The sequence below is a fragment of the Schistocerca americana genome, chromosome 3 (assembly GCF_021461395.2).
Source record: "Schistocerca americana isolate TAMUIC-IGC-003095 chromosome 3, iqSchAmer2.1, whole genome shotgun sequence".
In the NCBI taxonomy this organism is placed as follows: domain Eukaryota; kingdom Metazoa; phylum Arthropoda; class Insecta; order Orthoptera; family Acrididae; genus Schistocerca; species Schistocerca americana.
Window position 1 is genome coordinate 937,229,193 of NC_060121.1, and position 14,170 is coordinate 937,243,362.

At 41.9% G+C, this 14,170-nt stretch overlaps 1 protein-coding gene across 1 annotated transcript in view; it reads left to right on the forward strand.

Moving 5' to 3' along the window:
- LOC124605132 (cytochrome P450 6k1-like) overlaps positions 1–13,331 on the forward strand; it is a 75,486-nt gene extending 62,155 nt beyond the window's left edge. The window contains exons 7-8 of the mRNA XM_047136615.1: positions 1,379–1,630; positions 12,101–13,331. Of these exons, the coding sequence (XP_046992571.1) occupies positions 1,379–1,630; positions 12,101–12,267 (419 nt within the window). The 3' untranslated portion in view covers positions 12,268–13,331. The remainder of the gene's footprint in view (positions 1–1,378; positions 1,631–12,100) is intronic.
- The last annotated feature ends 839 nt before the right edge of the window (positions 13,332–14,170 follow it).

Genomic DNA, 14,170 nt, shown 5'->3' on the forward strand with positions numbered 1-14,170 from the left:
TCAGCATCACCTGATTTAATTCGACTATATTCCATTATCCTCGTTTTGCTTTGTTGATGTTCATCTTACATCCTCCTTTCAAGACATTGTCCATTCTGTTCAACTGCTCTTCCAGGTCCTTTGCTGTCTCTGACAGAATTATAATGTCATCGATAAATCTCGAAGTTGTAATTTTTTCTCCATGGATTTTAATTCGTACTCCAAATTTTTCTTTTATTTCTAATACTGCTTGCTCAGTATAAAGATTGAATAACATCGGGGATAGACTACAACCCTGTCTCACTCCCTTTCCAACCACTGCTTCTCTTTCATGTCCCTCGACTCTTATAACTGCTATCTGGTTTCTCTACAAATTGTAAATAGACTTTCGTTCCCTGAATTTCATCCCTGCCACTTTCAGAATTCAAAAGAGAATATTCCAGTCAACATTGTAGAAACCTTTCTCTATGTTTACAAATGCTAGAATTGTTGGTTTGCCTTTCCTTAATCTGTCTTCCAAGATAAGTCGTGGGGTCAGTATTGCCTCGTGTGTTCCAGTATTTCTACGGAATCGAAACTGATCTTCCCCAAGGTCGGCTTCTACCAGTTTTTCCATTCGTCTGTAAGGAATTCGCGTGAGTATTTTGCAACCGTGACTTATTAAACTGATAGTTCGGTAATTTTGACACCTGTCAACACCCGCTTTCTTTGGGATGGGAATTATTATATTCTTCTTTAAGTATGAGGGTATTTCGCCAGTCTCATACATCTTGCCCACCAGATGGTAGAGTTTTGTCAGGGCTGGTTCTCACAACGCTATGAGTAGTTCTAATGGAATGTTGTCTACTCCTCATCTAGGAGAATCAATTACGTGAATGCATGGTCTCTATTCTTTCGGACATGTCTTAAACAACAGACACCACACATTCATATAATTGAAAGAATAAATTCGTAGTTCCAGACCGTTCTTTGATCATAGCGTTACCGTGCTGTGGCGAAGCCTTGTGACCTTGATAACTGGAAATGATGATAAATGAGTGAGTTACGTTAGCTTTTGGTCCCATTCAGCTCTTGGTCTACTGAAGGAAATACTGGCTACCACTAAACGTTTCAAGGGTAGACCCTATTTACGGAAATAATGATCGCCAGTGACAGCCAGAAACTGTTGGAAGCAATGCACAAATCTCTCTTGCCAACGTGACATGACGATTTAATGCTTGATTTAAAAAATCTTTTCCGTGCCACATCTGCACTCTATGGCACTGATTCACACAACTATGGCGTTAGACTCAGAAATAAGCGATTAGTTGCCTGGCGTAATGGATTATGCTATCTTTTTACCAGTCCAAACAGTCATGTTGCTTGCATTATAATTTTTTCTTTCTATTTTTGTTTCCAGAGTCTCTCAGGAAGAATCCACCATTGACCATTCTGATCAGAGAGTGTAACCAAGATTACAAGATTCCAGACAGCGACGTCGTTCTAGAGAAAGGAACTAAAATAGCGGTGTCTGTGCTGGGCCTTCACCGTGACCCCAAGTATTACCCTGACCCTGAACGTTTCGACCCTGAGAGATTCTCCGAAGAGGTCAAAGCTCAGCGACAGCCATATACCTACCTGCCTTTTGGGGATGGACCACGTAATTGCATAGGTAAGTACGTTGTCGGATGCTGCCTGCTCTAAGATCGACACTTACGTTAACTCGGATGTTTAGTGTGGCCATTCCTCACCTTTGTTCGAATCCTGGATCGGTTTGGGCTTTATCACCGTTTATCTTCGAAAAGATGGGGAACACAGTGTGTAGCCATACTTACAGATTACATCAGTACAGAATATGTTACCGCGTACGAATTTCTCCAAGCAACAGAAAGGTTATAACGTATTTAGACATGACAGTGAGTGGAAATAAGGGTAGTGAGGTAAGACTGTTATGCTTATAGTTTACATGCCGCGGTAGTGACGATCGCTTCCCCAACCAACACCCAGTCTTCACAGTTGGTCTCCACCCCTAAATCTACCTGACCAGTCACCACCTCGAGAACAAGCGAACGGTCACCTCCCACGTCCTGTGGGAAAGATAATAAACATTTTGATCAGTGTTCTATGCTGTTAATCAAGAATTTTTGTTAATGTCACTGGATACTATCTGTTACGGAAGGGGAGGTACAGGGGTTGGACAAAAATATGAAAACAGAATACATTACCATACACTCTAAGATAAAGTAAACGACGCACCACGAACGGGTAATCAGAATGGAACAGAAATCGTAGATGCAATATACATGTACAGAGACACAAATGATTATAATTTCAGAAATACAGCATAGTTCGAGAAAGAGCTTGACAAGTTGAGCAAGTCAATGATGCGTTGCCACACCTCTACTGCTTATGCCACCAGTTATTCGGCTTCACTTTGACTGCTAGATTGTTGGACGTCCACCTGCAGGATATCCTGCCATGTTGTACCCAACTGGCGCTTTGTGTCGTCGAAACCTCGAGCTGGCTGGACGGCCCTGTTCATAATGCTCCAAACGCTCTCAGTCTGGTATCTCACCAATGTCCAGGACCTGTCCAGACACGTTCTCGCTGGTTATCAGGCTCAGGTCGAAGCGGGACTCATCATGGAAGACAATTTTACTCCAGTCAGGCCAAACATGTGTCTCGACATTCCAGGCCAAAGATGTGTCTAGAGACGCCCCAGACAGTAGTAGGATACGAAGCTGAGTGTAGCACGCCATACGGCGCGACAACCAGGAGTGACGCTCTGGGGTGAAATTTCTTCTCATAGCAGGATCCCTTTGGTTGTCATCCGTAGCACCCTTACAGCACCGCGATACGACGCCGATATTCTACGCCTCTTTTTGTTGTCCTTCATGGCAAGCCATCCTGGGCTTAATTTCGGCAATATAATGCCCGCTCATACGCAGCGAGGGCTAACACTGCTTGTTTTCGTGCTCGCCAAACCCCACTTTGGCGAAGAAGGTCGCCGGATTTCTCCCCAATTGAGAAGGTTTGGACCATTATGGGCACAGCCCTCAAATCAGCTATGGATTTTGACGATCTAACGCTCCAATTGGACAGAATTTGACGCTATATCCCTCAAGAGGACATCCAACAAATCTATCAATCAATGCCAAGCATAAGGCGCAGAAGAGGGCAGAGAAGTGTCCTACATAGGCTATCTGGAGCCTTCGGTACCACCTCAGCGGATGCACTGTGTGTGGTGCTCGGAATATGCTCCATAGATATCACGATCAAATACAGAGCTGCAAGGTACTGGTTAAAGATGGGGAGACTAGATAAGGTACACACAATAACCGGTGTGCCGATAGAGACGATACGTCACCTTAAAAGTTGGCGTTTGGATACATGGCAAGGTGAGTGGGATGTAAGTGATAAGGGACGTAGGCTGCAGGACTTCCTCCCTGACATAAGGGAGCGGTTGAGAATGAGACATATCGATCCCAGCCGCGGTATGGTACATTTCTTAACCGGACACGGACCTTATCCCACGCACTTAAACCGCGTGAGTCTGAGGCAGACACCTACATGCACATGCGGGGAAGAAGGTTCCCCAGAACACACAGTCTTTTTCTGCGGGCAATACGCGAACAATAGACATACACTACACTTAGACTACACAGATACAGTCATAGATATACACACAGCAATAAGAAACGAAGAACAATGGGCATAATTAAACGCACCGACAAACGGTATTCCAAAAACAACACATGAAGAGTACATGCGGACACGACATTACAGACATGCCTATGTGCAGCGTAACAGAAATCTCCAGAGGATGGACAGTTATACCCACAGTGACAGCGAAAATAGTGACAATGAGGAGGAACAGGAGGAGGAAGCTGAGATGTGACAGTAAATAAGCAAAAGTGCTGGCGATCTAGCCAAGAAAACACCAAATGCTGTACATGGATGGACACCTAAAGTAGTTAATGTATAGGATTAGTAATAAATAGGATATCCAACATTATTTCTCTACTAATAACCATTTGGGTGTGTGTATGTGTGTGTGTGTGTGTGTGTGTGTGTGTGTGTGTGACTGGCGGTCAACGGCTCGAAGAAACCATTCCGAGGTATTCACCGTCAGTCACATTCAGTGATGGTACTAACAAATCTCTCCTGTATCCTATCTTCTTTTTATATTCTTCTTAAAAAAACAACAAAATTTTATTTATATTTCAACCTCAAATTATTGTTATTTTGAAAAGTATCATTCTTTGTAAATGTTGTAAATAAAACAAAAGAAAATAAAACTGTAAAAAGAAGAAAAACGAAAATTGTAAGATGTACGACCTGTTTTAAACATCAGGTAACAGGTCTATAATTTGGCAATAAATAAATAAATAAAAATAAATAAGGCCCAGAGGTAGGACAACACGTTATTGGCTTGCTCAATTTGGGAATTCCTTTTTCTTGATTAAATCGACCATTTTTTCTCAAATTGTAATACTCAATTTGTGCATGTAAAGCACATCTACCGATCGATCTCTGCCCTATTCAGATAATTCCTTCGTAGTGTGTCGGTTTTTTCCCCTTAGAGAGTACAATGTAGCAAAACCGTTGGAGTACTAAACAACATCACTGAATGGATAAACACAGGTCGTATATCGTTTTCAAGGACATCTTTAGCACTCTTCCCGCAACACAGTGGCAAGTTCAGGTAACGATGATGGAGGTGTATGGCGATCACACACTCTTCTCGCCAAAGTAGACTACAAAGGCTCAGAAATATTAAGATCTGGTGATTCTGGTGCCCAGGGGAGCCGTGACAATTGATCATCGTGCTCGCAAATCCAGCCCTGGATGACGTGAGCTTTGTGGAACTGCGTAACAATTGGGTATCAAACATTGCACCATGGGATCAGCCAAAATCGTCACATAGTCCTTGACAGTATTGCGACCTTGCAGATTAACCATGAGGTCTGTGGAATACCACGATATGGCTGCCCAAATCCTCACCGAACCGCCCGCCACGCTTCATACTTGAGACATAAACTCGGCCAGAAGTTGGAAGGAGTCTGGAACAAGATTCATCCGATCTAATAACTTTCTTCCATTGCTTCACGCAGGGTGAGTCGAGAACATGTCTCCACACAACCCCCCCTCCCCCGCCCTTGCCCCGCTTACCCTACCATTCTCGTCAGTTTCCGCTACTAATTGAGATGCAGTGTATACAGATCTTGCACTCGGACGCCCCTCTCAGTCTGGAGAGCAAAGCGGCCGCTACTAACTGTGATACGTCATGTATAGAAATGTTACAGTAGTGGGGTCTCTGTCGCTCCTTTCAGCTTGGCAACCCAAGCGGCAGCATTTGTCCCTTGGGATCTTACGCCGACATTGGCTCCACAGTCCACGTTTTATGGCTTCGGCACTTTTTTTCAGTAACGGGAATCAGTATCACTGATGAGTGATTTCGGAAATCCAGTGGGCCCCACAGTTTCCTGCTTATGGAGCTCCGTTCGTTTTGGCGATGGCGGGGTCCACTAGTGCGTCATTCAGTGCCACAATGACTTTTGCAGCTCTCGTCATCTTAGTTTTCGACACAATCCTCTTCGATGACCGCCCGTCACGATCATAAAAGAAACACCTTTATCAACGTTGGTACTAACCGGATGATGTTTCACCACTTTCCCTATACGCGGTATAAGTCTTCGTTATAGTGCATCATGACACACCAAACACCTCGGCTCCCTTGATTAGGCAAGCACCTGCCGTATAAGCATCAGCAATTTCCCCACGTTCGAATACACTTGGCTCCTACATACGAGGGCTGTCCAGAAAATAAGTTATGATCGGTCGCGAAATGGAAACGACTATGAAAATCCGATAAAGCTTTGCAAAGATGTGTTGGGCAGTGTCTCTAGTATGACTCTAGGTAGAATTATGTCGCTCTATTCATTCCTGAGCTCTTAGTGAGCGCGTAAAGATGTTATAGAAAATAGTGTCTCCCGCCAAGTACGAGGGCCTGGTGAGAATTTTCCCCTGAAGCTATGCAACCAACATTACATAACTCTCGTGCGGTTTCTTCTTCAAGACAATTCTCAGCCTCATTCTGCAGGGGCAATGAAGATGTTCCTGCATCGTTTCAATTGGAAATGTTTGGTTACCCACAATACAGCCCGTAATTGTCTCCCACTGAGTTTCATCTCTGTTCAAACGAACCGCTGGCTACGAAGACAACATTTTGGCACAGACAACGAGCTTTAGGCCAGCGTAGAGAATTGACGGAAAGCACTGGCGGCTGCCTTCTATGATGAGGGTATTGGAAAGTTGGTACAACGCTACGACGAATGTCTGAGTCAGAACGGCGACTACGTAGAGAAGTAGCTGAAAGGTGTAGCTAACTGTTACAAATGAAACATTTCTGATTTTCACTGTGATTTTCATTTCGCGATCAATCGTAACTTACTTTCTGGACAGCCCTCGTACAATGATGTGACTAAAGTCATTGGTTAGCGATATGTTCATATACATACGGCGATAGTATCGCGTGCAGAAGTTGTAAAAGGGCAGTGCATTGGCGGAGCTGTCTTTCATAACAAGGTTTCGACGTGATTATGGCCCCACGACGGGAATTAATAGGCTTCGAACGCGGAATGGTAGTTGGAGCTAGACGCACGGGATATTCCATTTTGGAGATCGTGAGAGGATTCAGTATTCAGAGATCCACAGTGTCAAGAGTGTGCCGAGAATACCAAAGTTATGGCGTTGGCTCTCATCAAGCACAACGCTGTGACCGACGGCCTTCACATAACGACCGAAAGCAGCGGTCTGCGTAGAGTTTTCCAAGCTAACAAACAAGCAATACTGCGTGAAATAACCACAGAAACGTGTGACATACGACTAACGTGTGGACAGTGCAGTGAAATTTGGCATTACTGGGCTATAGCAGCAAACGACTGAGCGAGTTACCAACCGTGCACAGACAGGGTGCGACCCCAGAGAGCGACCAAATGGTGTAAATTGCCCTGAAGGTGACTCCATCGCGGATTGAAACCGGTAGGCGGCAAAATAAATAATGCGATTGTGACTGTCATTTTGAATAATTGATTATAAGTAAATTAATCGCTGTTTATCTCCATACAACAATGTTGTCTAAAAAAAATTGACGCGAGTGTCCTTGTTAACAGTACGGCATCGCCTGCAGTGCCTCTCCCGGGCTCGTGATCATATCAGTCGGACCCTATGCGACTGAAAAACAGTGGTGTGTTCAGATGAGTTCCGATTTTAGATGGACAGAGCTGACCGCCCGTGGACTAGGGGTAGCGAGTCAAAAAGTCCTCGGTCCCAGGTTCGAAAGTTGCCAGCCCTTGAATTTTGATGAGCATTGTGGGCCGAAGACTTCCGGCATGAGAAGTCACCCTCATTCTACCAATGGCCTTGTCAAAGAGTGTGGAGGAACCTACAGAGCTTCAGGGCACTTTCTTGTCCTTGGGTTGGGGAATTAGAACCATTGCATAAAGGACACGCAACGTGTATCCACAGGACATGCAGCCTGTAATTCAAAAAGTGCCATGAAGATCTCTCCACTGGAAAAATATTTCGGAATCGCCCCCCCCCCCCCCCCCCCCCACACATGCGGATCTCCGTCACGGGACTGCCAAGGGGGAGGTGACCATGATAAAAAGACCGAATAATCACCAAAAGGATAACGTTCTACAATTCTACAAGTCGGTTCGTGGAATGTTAGAAACTTGAGCATGGTAGGGAAGCTAGGAAATTTGAAAAGGGAAATGCAAAGGCACAATCTAGATATAGTAGGGGTCCGTGAGGTGAAATGGAAAGAAGACAAAGATTTATAATCATATGAATATAGGGTAATTTCAACAGCAGCAGAATATGGTATAACGGGCGTAGGATTCGTTATGAATAGGAAAGTAGGGCAGAGAGTGTGCTACTGTGAAGAGCTCAGTGATAAGATAGTACTTATCAGAATCGACTGCAAACCAACACCGACAACTATGGTTCAGCTATACATACCGACGTCACAAGCTGAAAATGAAGAGATAAAGAAAGTATATGAGGATACTGAAACGGTAATACAGTACGTCAAGGGAGATGAAAATCTGATAACCGTGGGGGACTGAAATGCAGTTGTAGAGGAAGGAGTAGAAGAAAAGGCTACATGAGAACATGGACTGCGAAAAAGAATAAGAACGGAGACAGACTAATTGAGTTCCGTAATGAACTACATCTAGTGATAGTGAGTACTCTGTACAAGAATCACAAGAGGAGGAAAACGCCGCGTGATACAGAAAGATTTCAGTTAGATTACGTCAGGGTCAGACAAGTATTGTAAGGTGTACCCAGGTGCAGATATAGACTGAAACCACAATTTAGTAGTAATGAAGAGTAGGCTGGAGTTTGAGGTTAGTCAGGAAGCATCAATACGCAAAGAAGTGGGATAAAGAACTACTGTGGAACGAGGAGATACGCTTGAAGTTCTCTAAGGCTATAGATACAGCAATAAGGAATAGCTCAGTAGGCAGTACAGTTCATAAAAAATGAACATCTCTAAAAACAGCAATTACAGAAGTTGGAAAGAAAGACATAGGTACAAAGAAGGTAACTGCAAAGAAACCATGGGTAACAGTAGAAATAATTTAGTTGATCGATGAAAAAGAAAAGACAAAAATGTTCAGGGAAATTCAGGAATACAGAAATACAAGTCGCTGAGGAATGAAATAGGATGTGCAGGGAAACTAAGACGAAATGGCTGCATGAAACATGTGAAGAAATCGAAAAAGAAACGATTGTCGGAGGAATGACTCAGCATATAGGAACTTCAAAACAACCTTCTGTGAAATTTAAAGTAAGGATGGTAACGTTAAGAGTGCAACCGGAATTCCACTGTTAAATGTAGACGACATAGCGGATAGGTGGATAGGGTACATAGAAGGCCACTATAAGTGGAAAGATTTGTCTGATGTGATAGAAGAGAAAAAACAGAAGTCGATTTAGAAGAGATAGGGGATCCAGTATTAGAATCAGAATTTAAGAGGGCTTTGGAGGACTGGCAAATTAGGCAGAAGGGATGGATAACATTCCATCAGAATTTCTAAAGTCATTGGGGGAAGTGGCAACAAAACGACTATTCACTTTGGTGTGTCGAATGTATGAGTCTGGCGGCATAAGGGTCTGACTTTTGTACAAATATCATCCATACAATTCCGAAGATTTCAAAAGTTGACAAGTGCAAAAATTATCACACAATCAGCTAACAGGTCATGCATGGCTCTGAGCACTATGGGACTCAACTGCTGAGGTCATTAGTCCCCTAGAACTTAGAACTAGTTAAACCTAACTAACCTAAGGACATCACAAACATCCATGCCCGAGGCAGGATTCGAACCTGCGACCGTAGCGGTCTTGCGGTTCCAGACTGCAGCGCCTTTAACCGCACGGCCACTTCGGCCGGCGGTCATGCATCCAAGCTGCTTACAGGAATAGTAAACAGAAGAATGGAAAAGAAAATTCAGTATGTATTAGATGACGATCAGTTTGGCTTTGGGATAGCAAAGGCACCAGAGAGTCAATCCTGACGTTGCGGTTGATAATGGAAGCAAGGCTAAAGAAAAATGAAGACACGCTCATAGGATATATCGCTCAGGAAAAAGCGTTCGGTAATGTAAACTGGTGCGAGATGCTCGAAATTCTGAGAAAAATAGGCAAAGCTATAGGGAGAGAAGAGTAATATAAAATATGTACACGAGCCAAGAGGGAATAATAAGACTGGACGACCAAGAACGAAATGCTCGGATTAAAAAGGGTGTAAGACAGGGATGTAATCTTTCTCGTCCCTATTGTTCAATCTGTACATCGAGGAAGCAATGATGGAAATAGAAGAAAGATTGAGGAGTAGAATTAAAACTCAAGGTGAAAGGATATCAATGATACAATTCGCTGATGACATTGCTATCCTGAGTGAGAATGAAGAAGAATTACATGATTTGGCGAATGGAATCAACAGTCTGATGAGTGCAGAATGTGGATTGAGAGTGAATCGAAGAAAGACGAAAGCAATGAGAAGCAGCGGAAATGAGAACAGCCAGAATCTTATCATCAGGATTGTTGGTCATAAAGTAGATGAAGTTAATACCTAGGAAGCAAATTAACCAATGACGGTTGGAGCAAGAAGAACATCAAAAGTAGACTAGCACTGGCAAAAAGGCCATTTCTGCCCAAGAAATGTCTACTAGCATCAAATGTAGGCCTCAATTCGAGGAAGAAATTTCTGAGAATGTACTTTTGGGGCACAGTACTGTATGGTAGTGAAACATGGACTGTGGGAAAACCGGAACAGAAGAGAATCGAAGCATTTGAGATGTGGTACTACAGACTAATGTTAAAAATTAGATGGACTTATAAGAGAGGAATGAGGAGGCTCTGCGCAGGATCAGAGGGGAAAGAATTGCCAGGGTTGCCCAGAAAGTAATGCACCGCATTTTTTTTCTCAGCCGAAAACAACGCTATGAATGCGAAACTTTAAGTATATATTATGTGTACTCTGCTGAGTGAGAGCGCCAAGTTCCGTCACTTCCGACAGATAGCGTACCTCTAGGACAGTTTTAAAATGGCATCTCTAGGTGATGTACGTTACAAACAACGTGCCGCCATTGAATTTCTCACTGCAGAGAAAGAAACTGTGGGGAATATTCACAAACATTCCTGAAAAGTAACTTACCTTCCTGCATGATCAAGGGTCGTTCCAGCCTCGTTTCATGACTGTCTGCGGGGAACTTCAGTTCCACTTCTCACCAGTAGAAGTTTAGCTCCACCACTGAAAATCTTACGCCATTGTTGTACCATCCTGTTAATGTTGGGATTGTTAAATTATCCTTTCATCTCGCACCTTATCTGTGTGAATGCTATCCCTCTTTCCTAATATGAAACCAATAGCCGTCATTTCTGTTTCTTCCCGAGTACTGAAACCTGCAGAAATCGAGAGTTGCTCCTATTTCAGGGTTATGGATTTTGAAGTTTATCAATGTCAAATTCTTTTTATTGAATACGTGTAGATTGAAAAATTCTGGATAGGTCACTGAAGGAAAAGTCACTGAGTGAATGCAAAACGACTTTATCAGTTCAATATTACGCGTTTCAGCGTTTCCCTTCATACTTATCACTTAAAATATAATAAATTATATAACTACATATGAAATAAAAATTGGTTACAGGCCCAACGTAGATATAGAAATAAAAACATTGTAGTCGTAAGACGACACGCACCGTGGAACTTCAGGTAACCAGTAGATAAATGTTGTAGTGGTAACAAACGAGACCATTACACAAGGATACAAATTTGTAAGCAATATGTAATTCCTGCGATGACACTGCAGATCGCCACACCCATTTTTGCAATGCCATCTGGTGTTCTAATCGGCATCCTTGCATAATGGTCAGTACTCTTGTTTGTCATGTTTGTTACCACTACAACATGTAATTATTATGTCCACTGATTACTTGAAGTCCCAAGGTACGAGCCTTTTTTACGACTGTAATATTTTTATTTGTATCTCTACGTTGGTTTTGTAACGTATTTTTATTTCATATGTGATTTTGTGATCTATTTTATTTCAGTTCTACAGATATCTGATGATGGCAAACGTCGAAACGCGTAATATTCAATTAATAAAGTCGCTTTGCATTCATTCAACGACTTTTCCCTCAGCGACCTATTCAGCATTTTGCAGACTACACATATTTTTCAACATGGTAGCATACCTCCTTAGTGACTTTGTAGGGCTTTCCTATATATAATTGGACCAGCACACACAGCGCAATTGTTCTTAAATGATTTACGTGCATTCGAGGAACATTTCGTGTTGATGATAATCTCGTATTCAGTGAATTCACTGAGCAAATTACGTTTCACTTCTTGAGAACCTTATCATCCTGTTTTATGGGCGACAATATGAACCCTGCTGCACTGTTTCCTTCCGTACACCCTTTATATAGTGACGTTTTCACCTTTCCTTCGATCCCGACGTCGCTATAAACAAACGTAGTGCCTTGCTGTTGACAACGATTGCTATGCAGCTTTTAAGCATCCCGTTTCGATGACTCTGTTTAACCGTCTGATTTTTGTGTGTTTCAGGTATGAGGCTCGGCCTGTTGCAAACCAAAGTGGGTCTCGTGAACTTGCTATCAAAGTACAACGTGCGACCCACCGGGAAGACGAAAGCAAATCTGGATTTCCACCCTAGGTCCGCCATCCTCATGTCTAAAACTGGCATCCACGTTCAGTTTGAAAAGCGAATCTAGGACGACAACATTAAATAACAATATAAAATTGCAGGGTGTCAAATTTTGTGTCTTAAACTGTGGTACACTGTTTCTGTTGTGACCATGTAATTCTATGCTTTATGACTTGCAGAGGACTACAAATTCCTCACATATTGGCTTTCCGGAAAGAATGAATTGTTTATGATTGTATAGCAAACAAATGTTCAGCACTGGGCAGCCTGTATTACGCCTTTGCGCTTATTGCAAATAAATATACACGTTTCTCTAGTCTAGGCATTAAAACTTTTTCTATTTGGGTAAGATAATGGTTGTTATTCCATCTGCTTTTCGGAAGATTATGAAAATGTAAATATCCAGATGTCATTGTCTGGTCCTGCCACCGGATGGCAAATTTATACAACCGTCTCTCTGTTGAATGCACAGGCGAAAGATGCCAGTTGAAATTGTGAGATGCCAGGCTCACTTGAAAACAGGTGCATCAGGTGGTCAAAAGTGTACGAGTTTGTAAGACACCATTCGAAAGCGATTTTGTGATTTTATTAAAAGGATATTTGCGGAAAAGACGGTTTTTAAATGACGGGGCTATTTTCTAAATCAGAGGCAGTCTACCGTTTTTACGTAGCACGAAATTTTGTACCTTTACTGGTAGCAAAATTTTCTAAGCGCCCACCAGTTCCACAGTAATGGTGTTTTACAAAGTACTGAACTAAGCTTAACCTTAGAAAATTTATAAAGCAGAGTTACAGAAAGTTAAACACATAATAAAAATTACTTACCAAATACTTTACATTAAAATTTTACGAAAACGTTATGAAAAATATTTAAAACCCTACCGCCGACCAATCCTCCATCAAAGCTTGAACGCCCACTAGTTGGACGAAGGGACAAAGTTGACTACCACTGCTCTAAAGTGTATACTCTGAACATCAGGAACTATTGCTGAAATTAATACTTTATCACTTCCGAGAGGTGATTAGTTATTTATAAATATAATTTCAATAATGGTATGAACATGTAGGTTCTTATATTTAGAAGTAATTCTGAAAATCTATGACAATTTTCTTAAATTCATTTTACTGGAGCTTCATTAACTGCACGCATGTAAGTGGAGGGGAGAGGGGGGATAGGAGGGGGCGGCCTTTGATCCAACAGATAGGGGCATTTCATACAACAAAGAAGCAAGATTCATGATATTGTGTCGACAGAGAAGCAAACGCTGCCATTTGCCTGTATGCCAGTGTATAACAACCTCAATATTACACTCAAATTGACCTGAGTGGTAGACTAATGACAATGAACCCTTTATGTGTCTTGTATATTGTTGTGGCGTACCTTTGTATATCTTAAATTAACGTCCTAGGTGCTAAACTGACAAGCAGGAGAAATCTCAGCATCTGGAACTACTGTATTTTCAAATAAAATATGGAATTGATGAAACAAATAGTTATCAACATTTCCTATGGTTCACTTAGAATATTAAAACTTTAGTATATGCAATAGTGACAACAAAACTAAACACAAGGATGTTTTTTTTATTTTTTAGATTTTCTGTTGATGGCATAACAGGTATGCAGCAACGAAACGTAAGAAAGAATACGAAAATTAGCAATCGGGCAGTACATATTAGCTGACTATAAACACATATTCTGTACAGTAATAAATAAGATATTTTTCTTTCTTTCATCTGCCAAATTTTAAATAAGTTATCCCGAGTGTTTCAGCACATACATCTACCTGTTGTAAACGAAAGAATAACAAAACCTGTTATTGACATAAAGAACAGTTTGTATAAATGTTTGCATTTTCCACCTGAGAAAACATGTAAATGAAATTTTTGAAAATTTTGTGATATGTTTTGTACAAGGTTGAATAGCGATGAAATAGTAGAATGTGTAGTGAGGAAAACAAAAGCAAATAAACA